A 19260-nucleotide genomic window follows, 5' to 3' on the forward strand; every position below is an offset into this window, starting at 1 on the left:
CAGACCAGTTTTGACAGAATACATATGTTCTTCTCTCATTATTTGGTCTTCAATGTGTTCTTGTGTTCTTGCAATGTCTACATGCATTAAATCAGATTGGAATGGCTCAGCTGTCAAACTATCACTGCAAATTATAGTGTAACCAGAAAATGCAGTGTGCTGAGTATCTTGGATAGTTGTTATAACTTGGAAGGTTCATATGAGCATTAATCCACTTTTAGCATTTGAAATCTTTGTTTTTATTTTTTTAGTTGGATTTTAGACTAATTAGGATAGATTTTTAATATCAGATATTTTTTGGTTTTTACCATATTTTTAATACCTGGCCATCCTCATTGGATACCTTTGCTATTTATTCTTTTAGAAGTTTAAAACTCTAGTTCAGTTCTAATCAATAGAAGTTCTTGCTTGTCAATTCATTCCTTCAACTACCCTTCCTAGTGTCCTATCCAAGGCTTGCAGGCAGTGTAGGGATGCAAAAAGGAGTCCTAATTATGGAATGCAAACACCGTTTGGGGTCTCGGTGTTAACTGCAGCCTGTGGTTTCACAGAAAGATAGATGCAGTTGCAGTAGAAAAAACCCAGATCTTCTGACACGTGTCCAGACATGTCTAAGCTCTTACCGCAAACTACTGATAAAGAATAAAAAAAATAATATCAGGCAGATTAGACATTGAAAAGGGTTTCTATAGGTGAAATAGCACAAGGAATGCGTGCAAGCTTTGCGTGATATGCCTGAATATTTGTCTCGCACGTCTCACATTTGTCTATTTGTCTGCTTGCTTTATGGATCGTGTAGATGGAGAGGGTGCTGACATGAACGTTTTGATAAGAAAACCACTTTTTAAAGATGTCTATTTGGGAGGTGGCTTAATGATGAATGTTTAGCCTTATATCACATCTTTGTCCACTTATTTTGAGGTGGAATGTTAAAAGTTCAAGTAAACCGTGTTCTTCTGAAGTGAGCCAGCCTCTCGGGAAGTAAACTTAGACATCCGTTGGCAAAAATGTTTGGAGAAAGTTCATTTTTGCCACAAGATGTTGATGGCGACAAATTTAACACAATGGAATTGGGGTGGTAGGGAATGGAGTTCAACCTCAGTGAAGATATAAACTGTAGGACTGTATGTAAACACTTTGTATGTGTGCATTTTAGGGTTGTGCATTTGCACAAGACTGCTTTTCTCATGAGGTTTGTGCTGTCACACACAGCTGGAGGCACCAGATATAATCTAAACACACACTCATGCGCTCTTGCATAAACACATGCTCACTTGACGTCCTTGCAGATGCTGATATTAAACGACCCCGTTGCACAAACAGTTCATAGGCTTAATGGTAATCTGGCAATGTCAACGTTTAATTTAATTTGTAACCAATGTATTAGAGGTAAAGCAGACGTATGGCTAGCCGTCCTATCAAAGCGAAACAAGGCTTTTTGGCACATAGAGTATGTTTGCGTCCTCTGCAAAAATAATTGTGTGACTCAAATGTGTCTGTTTTGTTTGCCAGAGACTTAAACTTAGCTTTGATTACCAGGGTCATGATTAATGAGGGTTCTTAGTAGAAAGCTCTTTTCATAAACATGCCTACGCATGGCTGTTACTTTAGAGAAGTTTCTTAATTTAACATTGTGAACAAAGTACATGGTGTAACTCTCAAATCTTGCTCAAATCACTAAAATTTTTAGGCCGGTTATTATTTTTATTGTTCCATATGTGTCAGATCTTTTGAAGAAAGGCTTGTTTTGGCTTGCTTGTGAATGACTTGATTAACTTATAATCACCTAATTTTTTTTCGGTGGAGGTCTTGTTGTTTTTGTTGTAACACAAAATGCATGACCAATAATGAAACTGCTGAATTTTCAATCCATCACAGTTGTTTTACTTCGCCGCAACCAGTACTGTCAGCCATTTGGACTCTTTCTGTGTAACTTGAAGCACAGGAGGCGCTGTGGTGTGGGATCACGATGGCAAACTACAGGCTCACCTTAGTGATGATCTAGGTTATGTGAACTGACATCAGGCCAAAGATGATGAACTAGCTCGTCTTTCCCACAGGAGGTTCTCGGCTTCTCGAACCACCGGCTTAGCCTCCGTCTCCAACTCCCAACCGACCTAGACAGCGCTCATCCATCTTATGTCATCGCCATGAAATACCTTTTAATGTTGTCGTAATAACTGGAACAAACGTTGCAAAAACATCTGCAGATGGTAGTGCTGGAACCAAACCAAGATGCCTTGGAAAAAGAAGGGAGACCATGGCGCTTTTGTCTTTTCCTGGGTGTGTGTGTGTGAGTGTGTGTGTGTGTGTGTGTGTGTGTGTGTGTGTGTGTGGCTAACAAGACCAAAACACAAGTCTTTATAGTTTGGTTAAACTGATGATGCACAGATTTCCGAATGCTATTTTATCGTTACTTCTTCAGGACAGCATCCCTAAGCATTCCCAGCCTCCCTATCTTCTCTGGTGCCCGCTGGCAAAATAACTAAATACATTGATTTGCACTGAGGCAGCGTTAGTGTAGAGCAGAACATTCGTAATTGGCTGATTAGCATGTGGACGGTTTAGCACTCAACTCTGCTTTGCACGGGCCATTAATCAAGCCTGTCGCTGTGCCAGCTGACTTACTGCCAGGATCCTTGTATTGCTCCAAGCTGGAGAGGCCAAATGATCACAGCTCGGATACCAGTCTAGGATAGAAGGACCTGCATCATGGCTTTGTATGGAGATAGCAGGGAGTAGGGATGTTAAATAGTGCTCAGAATGAACCTAGACTAAATGGACTCTGTAGTATCTGAATCTAAATGGAACTCCATTTAATCAGGATACGTGCATCCAGCAACTTTTTGGTTCAGTCCTAAATTTGAAGTAATTTTTAAATGAAAATGTGTAATTTACTTTTTTTTTTAAATAAATGTTTCTTGTCTTATTCTGATTATTTATCTGTGCACACTATTCAAAAAAGGGGGATGCACAATATATCACATATAACACCATATCTGCCAGTTATTTTTTTAATGTTATTTGTATATATTGTATTGGTATGAGTCCATTTTGGAAATTGAATTTACATGTTTTTTCCCCTACTTTTAAATTTATATAACCTTTCTAGCACTCGTTAATAACACTAATAATTGAATAACTCAGACTAAGATCTCAAACTGAAAAGCTGTCCTTAAATTATAATTCTGTGACGTCTCGTGTACTAAAGTTGTGTACTGAAGCCATTGTTCAGAGTTTAGTAGTGAAGGCATTGTTCTCCTAGCTTCAGATAAATGCAAAAATATTTCTTCAGATGTGTCAGGAAGGTAAGATGCAGCTAAGTATGTGCAGCTGACTTGTCAAATAATTGTAATCACAAGTGCAGAAGAATTCTTTCTTGTGGATTGTGTACTTGCCCACCAACTTTTATTTCCCCTTCACTGATTTTCACAAAATGGGGAAATACATGTTCGTATATACATTCATAATTCATCACATTCATATATAGTCATAATTATAATTCAGTGGAGCGTGATCCAGTCGTGCACTTTTAAAGCATAACCGTAGTCCAGGCTTTTTCATATAATTGCTACATGGTGAGCATAGCAGTCTGGCAAACCTTTCTGCAGGTCTACATCGCAGGGTCCCAGCAAAACTCACGTAGCCCAAGTTGAACTTGAACCGCAGTGATTCAGAGGAACCGCTGTCACTAAAGAGGAATTTCTCTTTCATAAGTGCTTGAGATGATTCGCAGCTGATGGTTTCTGCTGCTGTTCTTTAGAAATTTGGCAGGTAATTTTGTTAAATCGATGGAGTATTACCTCTTCAACTCCTGAACTCTGGTTCTGCACCTGGACCTTGACAGCATGAGGAATTATCACTGAATCATGTACTTACAATGTGCGCAGCGCTGATTGAGAATTTGGATTATGCTTTTTGTTTGCAGAGGTGGAAGAAAAAAGTTGCTGAGTAGGTGTTTGAGCAGGTGGTATTTGCTTTTACCCATTTCTACTGATCAACGCCGATGTCTTTCTCATATACAGCAGCTGTGTTGTAAATGTCTATTTACACAGACGTGCGTTTCTCTCTGTGAGAATATTTAGCCTGAATTTTGTGCGTTTGTTTGTGTGTTTATGTAAGTGTGTGTGACCTCGGATGCACTTCTCTTCAGTAAACACTGTCAATGTTACAGTAAGTTTCTCATCAGCGCTAGTTAGTATGGTCTCATAGTCCAGGCAGCGTTTGTTTGCGGTGCCTGTCAATTTGTCCCGTCACGCTGCTGCAGTCACAGTGCTTTTCCCTGCGAGTGAACCCAGAGCCCTGTCACTGCAAGTACAGTGAACTCGGCAGTATCACTCTTGTGCTGATCTAGCAATTTTATAAATATACTGAGACTCTGTGGTGTCGATAAGAACGGAATGAGGATGAAAGTTAGAGGTTTCTTGATACACACACAAAATGTAGTGTAACTTTGCTGTATCACTTTGCTTAGCAGCAAAGACTCAATATTTTGACTATATATCCCTAGTGAATAGTTTGGACATACCTTTATGTAGACAGCAAAAACTCATATTATGAATCTGTACAAGATATGAAAACACTAAAAGGGTTTTTATGATGCTGTCTATATTGTAAATGACACTGTACTTAAATGTCCTGTTGCTCGAAGGCTTGTTTGACATTTTCATATTCGAGCAACATAATTTGGCTGGCCTATGATCACATAGTCAGAAATAATGGTTCAGACTTCATTCAGTTGACATTAGTTCACCACCCTCTGCCTTTTCCCCTCTGATTCCAACTTATTTGACCTCTCTAATGGACCTCATTGATTGGTTGCTCTCCTTGGCAGTCTATCTGCTCTATGCTGACACTGCTAATACACACTGTTATTATTTATTTAACTTTTTTCGTAGTTTTATTTACAAAATTTTAATTTGCATTCTTTTTTTTTATCTATTGCATTGCCCAAATGTATATTACTGTTCAGTAGGATTTTTTATGAAAGATATTTAATACTTTTGTAAAGGATGCATTAAATTGATCAAAAGTGAGAGTAAAGACATTTAAAATGTTACAAAAGAAATTGTCGTTTTAAATTTTCTATGCACTTGAAAAAATATTAAGCAGCACAACAGTTTTCAACATAAGAATTATGTTTCTTGTGGACCAAGTCAGCATATTAGAATGTTTTGAAAGGTCATGTGACACCGAACACTGGTGTAATAGCTGCTGAAAATTCGTCTTTGCAATCACGATTAAATACTATTTTAAAGCATATTGAACTAGAAAACCATTATTTTGAATCGTAATAATATTTCACAATATTGCTATTTTTACTATATTTTTGAACATGTAAGTGCAGCCTTGAGACTTCTTTTAAAGACATCACAAATTCTTACCAACTCCAAACGTTTGAATGTTTTTTTTTGTGTGCATGTATATAGTGTGTGTGTGCTTCTGAAGATCTAGTCATGCTGTCGTTTTCCCCCTCTCCAATATAACAATATGGAGCCTTTTCATTGTTGAATTGTTAACACATTCTGTTAAGCACAGATTCACAGAAGGAACAAAGAATCTGATTATACAGGACCTTAGATATGGAGATTTGACAGCCTGTAATCTCATGCACCTACTTGTTCATTTATACTTTCACATTCTTTCCTTTTTTTAAATGTGATCTTCACCAGCAGTTAAAGCAAAGGAAGAAGTGGCAGGGGTCTGGGGGTGTTGATATGAACCAGATGATATACCAGAGAAAAAAAGTGTGTAAAGATAGACTGTGAAATAAAACAATGCCCTAGAACTAACTGGTTCTGGCAAGCACCAAAAACATCTTGAGAACACTCAAAACCCCAGTTGCTTTTTAGTGTGGCGCTGAATACAGTTTTGTCACATTCATATTTTTGCTCCAAATCTGGTTTTCAGCCCAAGACCATATATTTACTATTGGGAGTCTTTTAATGTAAACTTTGTCCTTTTGCAGGTTAACAAGGCTTTTGAAATCTCACAGGTCTAAAATGTGCAGTTGTAGCCACGATACACTCTGGAATGGTCATGTTTAGCATCCGGCTGATACTTCAGAGACTATTCAAGCACCAGAAATTCGCTCCGGCTCTCTCTCTGCGGCGACCCTCTGACGCGCTTCCTGACCCAGGAAATAGAATTAACACCTCGGCCCTAAAACTGCAGGGGCCTCAGCTTCGGCCACATCTGTGCCCTGCCCCGTCCAGGATCTCGAGTGCAATAACACTGACGGCCGAGAGAATAAATTTGAGACTCAGCAGACCCCCTCCACTCAACTTTATACAACACACTTTGGGCTTCAACTTCCTCTGCACTGTATCAGGCTACTTTATCACTTTGGATGACATTGGTCTGAGTTTGAAAACGCTGCCAAAAATAGCTGAAACCAAATGAAAAAGCATCAATCTCCCGTGACAGCTTTTAGACACATTTGTCACAGAGTCCGTTTTTTTACCTCCTTGAGATGTTTTATTGTCCTGTCTGTTTGTTGTACGTTAGTCTAAATATGAGGTTCTTTTGTTTTTTGTCCTTATCCTCATGTAAAAGTGCATGCTGAGAAGGATCATGTAATTGATGGATGTTATCATTTGTTAGCAAATAGTACTAGCAGGGTTCTTCTTTAAACTCGAGGGGACTCCTAGAAAGGCCAAACAGACACGCACCGTCACAGATAATATGTATTTACCCCCGTTCTCCTTCGCAGTAGTATGGTCCCATTCTCCGAGGTATCTAGCAAAATATAAATGTAGTCTGTGTGAAATGTATTACCTGCCACAAGAGCATTTTTAAGCGTGGACTCTTTTCTGAAGTCAAACGGGCAATAAATTAAGAAAGGAAAAGAAAAATGGATTATCTGTTTATTAGTTATTTTATGGAGGTCATATTTTAGGAGAAACGGATCTTGAAATTCTTCAGCAGAAAAGTGAGCTATCTGTTTTCTTCATTAGGTGCATGTGCTGTCTCTCACAGACTGAATAACCGGTTCCTGGCTTTAAATGCCCCATGTGTTTGTGTTTTAGTCTCACATTGTAGATTCCCCGAGGTGAGTTTTGTGCAGACTCCCCAGCAGAAGGCCATAAAACACTTTTTTTTTTTTTTTTTTTACCTTAATCGTCCCCGATGCACCTAAGCAACCTCTGTCGTTCTGTCTCTAACACATGCATTCATATCGATCCATTTAAGGGTTTGAATTTCAAGCATTTGTTGGATATCTTCAGCAGATGTTTCAGACTCTATCTTTGATGTTTTTTGCGGAGAAAAACGTGAAAACAACCATTAGCTGTACTGATACTTATAGTATAATTGCTATTTTTGAAATACTAATAAAAAGTTAATTTAACCCATTCTGTATCAATAGCTTGGGGCAGTATTTTTTTTAAAGAAATCGTTACTTTTATTCAGCAAGGATGCATTCATTTGATCAGTAAAGACAGTTTTGTCAAGAGATTTCTATTTCAAATATTGTGATTCATTCTTTAGTGTATAATGATTCAAAACTGTGAGATTGATATTTTACTCGCCTTTTTTTTTCTTTTTGACTTCTGTATTGGACTGTGATGCGTTGCATAATTTATATTTTGAGGTCATTCTGAGTTTGAATTGTTTTCAAATATAAATAATCAAGCGTGTGTTGTCGTAATGCTACAGTACCTTTCACCATATCACAAAAATATTTCTGTGAAAAATATGACTAAAAATATTGGTTCTGTCTGTTAGAATGGAAGAATGTTTGAATTCAGAATGGAAAAGTTCTGGAATGGAAAAGAAAGGGATGTGCAGGGATATTTATCATTGTGTGGCTTTTTTTTGCTGTTAATTTACGTTGTGTATTAATTTTCATCATTCTTTCTCTCTGCAGTACTTTGAGGTGCCCTTTGACTCAAATATGAATCGTACCAAAAACAGACCTCTGGTTCGAGGACAAATCAGGTAAGAGCCTTCAAAATAGAGATGTTCCGATACCCTTTTTCCCTTCCCGATACTGATTCCGATACTTAGGCTCAGGGTTTTGAAACACATCCTAGATCTGTGTAAAGAGCCATTGGTGAATAAAATGGTTGCCTTAGCCTCATTATGTACATCGTTTACTCTCTACATTGTTCTCAAGTAGCCCGGTGTTTGTGTATAACTGAGCCTACCGGTATCAGAAACTATATGCCATTGTCTAATATCTGTAGCGCTGGCCAGCCGCTCGCGCACCTGTCCTGTGTAACCTGATCCAGGTGTGTGTAGGTGTGCCTCTCTGTTCTTCCCGTCTCACTCCACTGCTGACAAAGGATGGGTCAGGATGGTCATCTGCCAACAGTTGATCAGTGAAGTTGAGTAGTTTGTGTTTTAGCTTTGTGAGCTTTAAAGTGAAGGCATTTACAGTTACAACTTATAAGAAAGTGTGTTAGCATGCAATGCTGTTAGACTAGCATGCTAAATTCTTTCATATTAGGGTAAAAGAGCAGGAATATTACAATGATTTTCTAGGAAGTTAGCATCACCTTGGTTCCACGACAAAAACCCCAAAGGATTTTTTTCCACCAGCTTTTGTAATATTGCAAGCCGTAAACTCAGTGACCAACAAAGGTTTGATTCTTACATTTGATCATATTGATAATCTTCACAAGTGAGCGCAGCATAAATCAGTTTTGAAGCCTGAATACAATTGCCAGAAGTAACAAGCAAAATGTAGGCTATAAACAAACTACACCAGAGTCACATAACCTAGATGTCATGAAAATTAAAGGAGTAGTTCACTTCCAGAATGAAAATTTCCTGATAATTTACTCACCCTCGTGTCATCCAAAATGTTCATGTCTTTCTTTCTTCAGTCGAAATCAAATTGAGGGTTTTGAGGAAAACATTCCAGGATTTTCCTCCATATAGTGGACTTCAAAGTGCAGTTTCAGTGCAGCTTCAAAGGGTTCTACGTGATCCCAGCCGAGGAATAAAGGTCTTATCTAGTGAAACAATCGGTCATTTTCGGTCTAAAGAAAAATACAAATTGATATACTTTTTAAGCACAAATGCTCGTCTTGCGCCAGCTCGACCTCACGCATTACATAATCACGCACGTGTGATGTAGGCAGAAGCACTGATCCAGTGTTTACAAAGCGAACATGCAAAAAAGTCAAATGCCCTTTACAAAAAAAGGTAAAACAACGATTTCAGACGATTTTGAAGTTGGAGGAGAAAATGAGATGGAGTTTTTCACCCTACCCTAACTTTTTGAACCAGAAATAACCAGGCGTGACTTTTCCAAAGTGTATGCAATGCGTTAAAACGCACGTGCATCGCAGAGCTTGTGCAAGGCGAGCAATTGTGGTTTAAAAAGTATATAAATATTTATTTTTATTTTTTTAGAAAATGGCCGATCTTTTCGCTAGATAAGACCCTTATTCCTTGGCTGGGATCATGTAGAGCCATTCGAAGCTGCATTGAAACTGCAATTTGGACCTTCAACCTGTTGGCCACCACAGAAGTCCATTATATGGAGAAAATTCCTGAAATGATTTCCGCAAAAAACGTAGTCTTTACGACTGAAGAAAGAAAGACATTAACATCTTGGATGACATGGGGGTGAGGAAATTATCAGGACATTTTCATTCTGGAAGTGGACTACTCCTTTAAGCACAAAAATGCATCAGCACTCTATAAGGAATGTTGCAGACTTGGCTCAATCCTGCATTAACCACATAAGCACCATAGCGCAAAATCTGGAACACCTACACTATAGCTCTGTCTAAAATAGTTAATTTAATCAGTCAAGAAGCATTCTGTATCCATCTCTGGCATCTTTACATAGGTTTATGAGTGCAATACCATACCTAACACCACCACACATTTGACAGCCATTACTTTTTGCTAATTGGGTGTGTTAGTGGAATTTAACTGAACGGGACCCCTGCCCTCTCTCACTCCCTCGAGGGTCCCTTTACAACAACAAAAGGGGCAGATCTGTTGACGTGAGGGTATAACAAATGACCCAAGCAGTCACAGTAATCCAAACAGCCCAAACCAAACACCTGGGCTTATCCTGCTGTTGTGTGTGTATCAAACACACACTCACAAATGAAGACATCATGAGCGACGATGATCAAGAGTACATAAGTGTACATTTTCATAATGTCACTGTCAACCCAATCCGGCTCATTCTACACCCTAGTGTCCTTTTATTTTAAATTGCAAAAATTAGTAGGCCAACAGTTCAGTTTCAAACTTGTATATGCACAGTTTCAAGTACGTCAAATTTTATGTGTTTTATTTATATAGTATGCACAATTCTCCGAAGGATGTGGTCTTATAGATCAAGATTTGATTGGATCATAAGCAGCATTGTTGTTTCTGAGGCAGATTAGATTGTTTGTGTTAAGTAATCAAATATATTTGTGTAAATGTATTTAATAAATTATTTATCTTCTTAAATAATAAATTGCTGAGTATATTTATATATTTTAGACTTTTTAAATATTGAATGAATTGATTAACCTGCAACGATAAACTACACTACACAAACTACGCAAAAAGATCAGAAATGATTAAAAATTCTATTAAAAAATCTTTTAATGTTTATTTTAAAAATGTTTTTCTTCCCTGAAAGATAGGAAGTCGAGTGGAAATGCATGCGCACTTTTTTTTAAGCTGTTCCTGTGTGATCTATGTTTGCTGGCCATTGTCATGTCACGCGTTATCTTCGTTTGGAAAACGTATGGCTGTGCAATTAACTCCCTTTCAAACACACTACATTCCTCACAGCCTAAATCCCGGCTCGTTTTTTAAAACTGTTTTGGAGCAGAAGAGGTGAGCAGATAAATGGTGCTCTATTTCAAACTTCTGGAAACATCTCCCAGAGCTGCTTAATTACTGTGCGATTTAAGCTCGCAGTAGCACGGCACTAATTCAGCCGCGCTGTAGGAGGTCTGTGCAGGTGAATTAAAGAGCGGCGTTTATATGAAAGCAGACGAATGTGATTTGACAGCTATCATATGCACTCCCTTTCTGTCACTCCAACAGCTAAATTGCCTTCCTGAATGTATACCAAATGTCACCAATCCAAACGGTCAATGACAGGAGGAATTCATCAGCGTCATAACTACAAATCTTCACCTGACACCATTGCAGACACTCTAGACCTGTACACAAAAGCACAACATGCTAACATTAGACTCACCTACCAAAACGTGTCATTACACACATTAGATGTGTCCTAGCGCAACCTGTTTATGCCTGCACATGCCCTCGTGCGTCTGTCAGTATGTTATTATGCAGACTTGAGATGACATGGTCCTCTTTGATGTTTGTGTGCGTGTGACTGTCACATTCTTCTGATGTAAGCCTGAAAGCAGAGATGAGCATGAGAGCATCTCTCAGCTGTGAAACCTTTCATTCTCAAGATCGCCGTGTGGAGTTTTTGTACTTTTTTTCATGTTTATTAATCCAATGGCTTCTTCATTTGTAATTTTTGTGTGTAGTTTGGGGTTTGTGAGATTTTTGTAAGAAGAAATCTTTCTGTAAAATTTACTGTAAAAACAATAATATTGTGAAATTACAAAATTGCTGTTAAACAGTAATATTGTGAAATATTACAATTTAAAGTATATTTTAATATCTTTTAAAATATATTTTTTCATGTTTTAATATATTGCTGCTGTATGTTTTAAAATATTTTGTGGAATTGTTTGGGGGGGGATTATCAGGATTATTTAATAGAAAGTTGAAAAGAAAAGCATTTATTTGAAATAAAGGCACAGACCCTATGAAATCCATTTAGTTTTTTCCCAAATTCCATTTAATTTTTTTTTTCCAAATTCAGTTTTTTACTTTAGGGCCCTATTAAAAATGTATTATTTTTTTCTCACATTCAGGTTAATTTTTTGTTTTTTAACAAAATTCAATGTTTTCCTTTTTTTAACTTTCTGGATTCCATTTTAAATTTAATAATAAAAAGCATATCTAATTAATTGATTTTTTTTTTTTTTTTAAATGCTTAATTTATTTTATTTTTTCCACAAATGCATTATTGAATATTTTCTTGTAAATAAAGAAAGCTAATGAAAATAAAACAATTTTATTTATTTATAGTTTTGGCAAACAATCTGATGCACAACAGAGGTTTATGTTTAAAATGAAAACATGGGAGAAAATTTGTTATTATTGTTATTTATAGTAGCAGTGCTATTTTTACATTGAGACATATATGGGAATCTCTTGATACGTGGCATTTTAAGTAAATTCTATGTAACCGAATTATTTCCCACTGAGAGTCATCGTTGACATCATGACTTTGGCTTCATTTGGGATTCTTTTTGGATTCCTGGGAAAATCCGCCACATGAGACCATGACGTCAGATAGATCTGAATGATCAACTCAGAGTGCTTGTTTTAAATGGCCCATCTGATGAAAAAAAACCTTTGTAACCCTAGATAAATTCAATAATGCATAAACTTCAAAATTATTATTTAATTTTTTTGTGGTGCATTAGAATAGCCCATTTATTCATGTAGTGTAGGAAATGCCAGTGGCTTTGCTCCTAAAGTTAGTCAGCCTTATCCCTCAAACAACTCGTCTCACCCGTTGACTTATGGAACTCATATAGACTCTAAACCCCTCCACCACATACAACAGCCATAACAATGATAATAACATTAAAATGGAATCTCCTGCTGTTGGGCGGAAAATTTGCCCTCTTTTCCTCTCCGCTTTGGTCTCTGTCTCAATACTCCTCTAATTTATGGAGCAGTTAGCTGTGAATTTGAACCAGACGCCTCTGCAGGATTGCAACTGGCTGCTTTTAATAAACCTTAGAGGAAGTGGTTGTCCAATAGAGCACAGAGAATAGCGTCTGTGGCCAGGAGACGTTTAATCTATAGCGGAGACCCACAAGCCTTTGTTTTGATGTGACTCAAAGGACCACACTAAAGCTTATCTCACAAACTGATATTATGTATGCATTTTATTCCTGCTTCTCTTTTGGACAACTCTTGTGTTTTTATGCATCACAGTGTGTTGCACAGAATATCTTGGTTTGATTTATAAGTTTGTCACATTTGGTGGTGGTTTCAGATTTGTAAACCAACGTTATGTATGTGTTCTGGGCCAGTGCATGCTGGTTTGTTTTAAAGAATTAAGAATAAAACCATTTCTTTGTCTTTTGAAATAAGAGTTCAGTGTACTCTGGAAACCAAAATTATTCTGAAACTTGCTGTCATCAACATTTACAGTCGACTAGATTTGCTGTCCAAAATCCATTTTACTTTGTAATCTGCCATATTTCTAAGTGAAACAAGATATTCAACAAAACCGAGGCGTAATTTAAAACAGATCAAATTCTATTTTGCTAAAACAATGCCTAAATGTCTGTTTGGTGCTGAAAAATAAATTGACTGTATTTGACACAATGGCCTCAGTAACAGTATAAGTATGATCCCTTTAAACTGCGCATAGGAATCATGTTTTTGTTTTTCTGAATTTGTCCATCTCTGTGTTTCTCTCAGTCCGCTGCACGCCGTGTCATTCGCTCTGGCATGTGGGATCCCAGGTGTGACCCTGTTGACCCTGGGTCTAAATCCCCTGACTGGCTTCCTGGGCGCCCTGAACATCTTCCTGTACACGTGCTGCTACACTCCACTGAAACGCCTCAGCATCACCAACACCTGGGTGGGTGCTGTGGTGGGCGCCATCCCACCTGTAATGGGCTGGACAGCAGCCACCGGCTCTCTCGATCCAGGTACAAACTCCTCTTACAAGCAAATACTCGTGATTATAGTTCCTGCTGGAATGACTTTGATTAAACTTATTTACTCCTGTCCAAATAATTCACCTAAAAATGAAAGTATTTGCTCACCCTCACGTTGTTCTAAACCTATATAGTTTTTTGTTTTTCTCCTGTGGAACACAAAATGAGATGTTTTTATGAACGTTCATGTTGCTCTTTTCCCATACCTTATATACACATCCATACTGTATACAGTAACCAGCTAAAAGGACAAAAAAAAACACACACACACACACACATGAAACTGGTCAATATGACTTCTGTGCTATATTTCAGTTCTTTTGAAGCCATTTCAAAAATTTGGAGTCTATGGGTGGGTTGGAGTCTATCTAATAATTCTGTTGCACCAAACTTTAAACCTTGTTTAAAAATAAACAGGTTTACATTTAAACCATCAGTTTAAACCTGGATTTATTTTATATTTAAAATAAATGAACTTTAATCCTGTTGCTCCATAACTTTAAACTCAGATTTAAATCTCAATTAAGGATTAACTTTAAATTTACAGGTGAGGAGGTTTAAATACAATAAAATGAGAGCAGTTGGGGGTCCGGTGCCTTGCTCGAGGGTCTCACCTCAGTCGTGGTATTGAGGGTGGAGAGAGTGCTGGTTATTCATTCCCCCACCTACAATCCCTGCCGGACCTGAGAGGCCACGCATTTATTTGATCAGAATATTCAGTAAAAACCGTAATATTGTGAAATATTATTACAATTTAAAATAACTGATTTTCATTTGAATAATGTAATTTATTTCTCCAGTCTTCAGTGTCACATGATCCTTTAGAAATCTTACTAATATGCTGATTTGGTGCTCAAGAAGAATTTCTTAGTTGTGCTGCTTAATATTTTTGGTGAAACAGTGATAAAATGTTTTTCAGTATTTATTGATGAATAGAAAGTTCAAAAGAACAGCATTTATTTGAAATTGAAATCTTTTGCGACATAAATGTCTTTACTGTCACTTTCATTCAACTGAATCTGTCCTTGTTGAATGAAAGTATTACTTTTTTTCTCAAAACAGCAGGTTGTTTTCATATATTAAAATATGCTTCTTGCCTGTTTTGTAACATAAAAATGTTAAATGTAAATCACTTGATCATTTTATTGCTCTTTGGTTGGTTTTGATGGCATCTATTGTCCTCATTTGTAAGTCGCTTTGGATAAAAGCGTCTGCTAAATGACTAAATGTAAAAAAAAAATTGAAGCTGTATTTTTATCCATCCTTTGATTTTTACTATAAGGAGAAGAATAGCATTAACTTTCCTCATAAGAACAACATTTGGAAAGATGACATATTAAAAGATTCCTTTAAAGTCCACATTCATCAGACTTTTTTGACCTCTAGAGTTGTAAAGTTCTTGTCATAGCACCATATATGGCACTGTGGGCATGAATGATATTACCAATGTTATTATATACCTTACCATGTGATATCTTTTCTGTTGCCAAAGAGCTAAATGTTAGTGTTTCAAACAGGAATTTCCTATCAGGCTCACACTGATATGTGTCCTTAGTCTTAAAAGCCTTCTTTGTGATTGTTCCAGTGCTATCATGGTTTATCTCACAGTTCAAGGTTGTGCAGCCATTCCAGAGAAGTCAAACTTGATGTGCATGTTCCATATGGCACTTCTGCCTTTTACAGACCCGAGGTCCCTGTCCACTTATGAGTGTTGTAGTTACATATACACCCAGCATCCTGGTTTCTTCCTAGGATGTCTCTCGTCTAAGATCAAGTGTTTGTGGAAGACAGCAGGGGGTCTTTGGCCTGTTTTGCAAACTATTAAAAGTGCGCTGTTGTGGCAACCATGAGATCTGTTTTCACAGGAGCGAAAGACTGAAGTGTTTGTGTGGATATTTACATGTTTTTCCCCAGAGCTTCCATCTGTGTTTTATTGTAATAGTTTCAGTGCCCTTTCCTAGCATGTGTTTTCTAGGATGTGCAAACCTAAATATTGTTACCACCCCATCTAGAGTGAGGTCACAACATGAAGTGGATCAAAACAACTAGGACTTCATTCAATATTTTATTTATTTTATATTGCAGTTTATTTAGTAGAACTATCTAGCTGAGAAACTGCATCTTTAATATATTTTGTGGAAGTGCTAAAGAGGGCTGAATTTAAAGTGAATAAAGTAAAAAATATTGACGCATTTGACTTCATTAATCAACTGGAGAACTTGCCAACAATCCTCATTGTATGGGGGCCCTATGAAATCAGTTTTATTATTGCCAAATTCAGTTAAGTTTTTTTTTTTTCTAACAAATTCTGTTTTCCATTTTAATAATTTTTTTTCTGGAGTCTGTTTTAATAGTTTCCTTAAATTGTTATAATCGAAAATGATGTCTAATAAATCGAAATCATAAAATTTGAACAATTCTATAATTTATTATACTTTCATTTTTAGTTTAATGTAATTTAATATATATGTATGTGTGTGTATATATATATATATATATATATATATATATATATATATATATATATATATATATATATATATATATATATAATATTATTATTATTATTATTATTATTTATTTATTTATTTATTTATTTATTTTTTTTATTAAATCTGTCTGAATTCTGTTTTGATACATACAGTACTCAGTGGTGGTAATCAAATGAATGCATAAAACTAACTTTTTTTTAATGTAATCAAGTCAAATTCCTTTAATTCATAGGCAAACAAAGTGCTGTATAACAGTTTACAAAGTTAAATCTGTGTTGTATTTCATTAAAAATGATAATTATCTGTTTATTATTGTTAATATTACTTTTGAATAGCATATCAACCATTACTTATATTTTATGTAACGTGTAAAAGCATATCTTTAATCAACCAACCATTTATTTGAGCATGTTGTAGTGAAGACCTTTGACTATCTGTGTATCTGACCCTAGTTTTAGCTAATTATCTTTGTAATCAAATTAATGTACATTTGTACAGCTCTACATTTGATTTATTCACCCAAATTTGCCGATTTTCCTTCACATTCTATGTTATACAGTGCATTTCATTTTTATGAACAATTGATTCAATTCAATTAATTCATTCAATTTTGTGCTTATTTATTGTAATTACTTCACATAGTGACATCAAACTGAATAAAAAGCATTTCAACTGACAGAATTACATTAAGTGCATATTACCACTCAACCACACACTGATCTTATATTTGTAGACTCTGGTGTCAACGGGACTGTTTTCTCAAAGCAAGTTCAAGGACACACAAAGCATAAAAAGATGACCCGAGTGTTTGAGGTCTCTGTCATGTTACCCTGTGCGGTGTTTCCCAGAGGATTTGTGTTTTCTAAGATCACATACACAAAGGCAGTGCTGCGCCATGCTCCACTACCCCTGCTCGGGCCGCTGTTTGTGCGGTGTCACCTTTCCACTCTTCCAGCTTCTGAACGCAGGAGAATAGTGTTTGTTTCCTCCACAGCAGGATGTGAAGGAACTCGGACGTATTTTCAGTGATTGAACAGAGGTTTTCAAGTGTTCTGTCGTAATTACTTGGCACACTCTCATTTCCTGCTTGCACACAAGCACTTCCGATGGTGTTTAAATGATCTGGGAGATCTTGTCTGTTTGTTCACTTCTTCTCTTCCTCTCTCTGTCTTCTCCAGGAGCGCTCTTACTGGGAGGTTTCCTGTTCTCCTGGCAGTTTCCTCACTTTAATGCACTAAGCTGGAATCTAAGAGAGGACTATTCACGCGGCGGGTACCGAATGATGTCCGTCACCCATCCCGGCCTTTGTAAACGCGTGGCCCTCCGCCACAGCATAGGCCTGATTGGCCTATCAGCCTTGGGCCCCGTGCTGGACGTCACCACCTGGACATTCCCCTTAGTCTCTCTGCCGATTAACCTTTACATCAGCTACCTGGCTTTCAGGTTCTATCGCTTTGGCGACAGGCAGAACGCCCGGAAGCTGTTTTTCTGTAGCCTTTGGCACCTACCCATGCTGCTGCTGCTGGCCCTCACCTGCAAGAAGAGCCGCGTGCCACAGGACGAGGCAGCTGTGGCTCCCAGCACACCATCTCTGGCTCTGTAAAGCAAACTCAATCCCCTGCCATATTCCTACTGGCTACATAACTGCTATCAGCCCTAAAATGAATCATCTTGGAGCTAAAAAGACACCAAAAGTTATGTACCTTGGAGAGGGAAGTTATAACCTCTTTCCATTGTTGTAAAAGTTTCTGTCCGGGAAAAATAACAATATAAAAATCCCTGAATTCACTCAGGTAACTTGTACACAAATCAAAGCTCTGTGTGTGTAAATAGATTATATATTTATTTGACGCTGCCCCCTGTTGTCTGTAAACTCATAGACTGATTTGTGTCCGTGTGGATCATTGAAGTTAAGACAAGAAAATGTTTTGCCTAGAATTTGCAATTAACAATGCCATTACTGTGGATATTTTGGTTAGACACGATATAGGCTCGATAATGGAGAACGGTTTTTTTTAATGCACCCATCAAGTAATTTCCAAGTTTGTTCTCATCTAATTACTTGCTAATTGACATTTACCAAGTTTTCACTTTCTGAGTCTGTTAATATTTAATTTCGGCTATAAATCATTTAGTAAAGAAACCGCTGAGTCTCACTGCAGGCCCAGAAGTCTTTATTCTGCATGAAACTCCGTCCCTCTGAGTTGAGATGTTGAAAGGATGATCGTTTTGGAGAGCCCTCGGGTATTCGCTCCATCAAAGATCCTTACTAGTCAAATAAACGGTCAACTCATTTGAACTCCCCAGAACAGAATTACTGTTGATCCATTGAATGTAACAGTGCTGAATAACACTGCAGCCATTCTTTGTTTGTTACTGTTTTCCCTCTCCAAACAGCTACATTCAGCGCCTTCACGGTTTAGCCACATCTGGCCTCACTGTACCAATGATGTGTGTAAGACACAAAAACAATGAAAGTTCTTATTAAAATGCGTTGTGATCAAGCTTGTGTTTGAGTTTTGATTTGAAATCTTGGAAATACAAAAGAATATCACAATGTACTTCTATGCTTCCAGTAGAAATGCATTTTCTTTAATTTTCTTCATTTCATTATTTAACTGATCATTTTTAATTTATGGGAAAGCTGCTATGCAATATATGAATAGAATATAAAGTTTAAAATAACAGCATTTACTCAAAATAATAAAAAAATAATACATAATCGACATTGCTGAATAAAAGTGTGAATTTCTTTCAAAAAAAGACCCAAACCCATCTCTCTCACTCTCTCCTGCAGGGTAGATCGCTTACAAATTATAGTCCATTGATGATACAAATGACATGACGAAAAGCGTAAATGTGTTAAATGTTACATTACAGCAGGCTTTGCAAAACTGTATATAAGTGCTAGGTTCATTTAGAACTGAAATAAAAAAAAAAGATTTTTTTTTGAAAAAGGAATCAAATTATGAATAATTTACTGCTATTGTAAATAATCATGTAGTCCATAAAAAGTAATATAATCTGATTATCAG

General features: G+C 36.9%; 1 protein-coding gene across 1 annotated transcript in view; it reads left to right on the forward strand.

Moving 5' to 3' along the window:
- LOC306858040 (protoheme IX farnesyltransferase, mitochondrial-like) overlaps nt 1–18728 on the forward strand; it is a 40443-nt gene extending 21715 nt beyond the window's left edge. Inside the window, exons 5-7 of the mRNA XM_079398400.1 lie at nt 7868–7938; nt 13492–13724; nt 17404–18728. Coding sequence (XP_079254526.1) covers nt 7868–7938; nt 13492–13724; nt 17404–17828 — 729 coding nt within the window. The 3' untranslated portion in view covers nt 17829–18728. The remainder of the gene's footprint in view (nt 1–7867; nt 7939–13491; nt 13725–17403) is intronic.
- Nucleotides 18729–19260: the final 532 nt, after the last annotated feature.

The sequence above is a fragment of the Barbus barbus genome, assembly GCF_936440315.1.
Source record: "Barbus barbus genome assembly, chromosome: 38".
In the NCBI taxonomy this organism is placed as follows: Eukaryota; Metazoa; Chordata; class Actinopteri; order Cypriniformes; family Cyprinidae; genus Barbus; species Barbus barbus.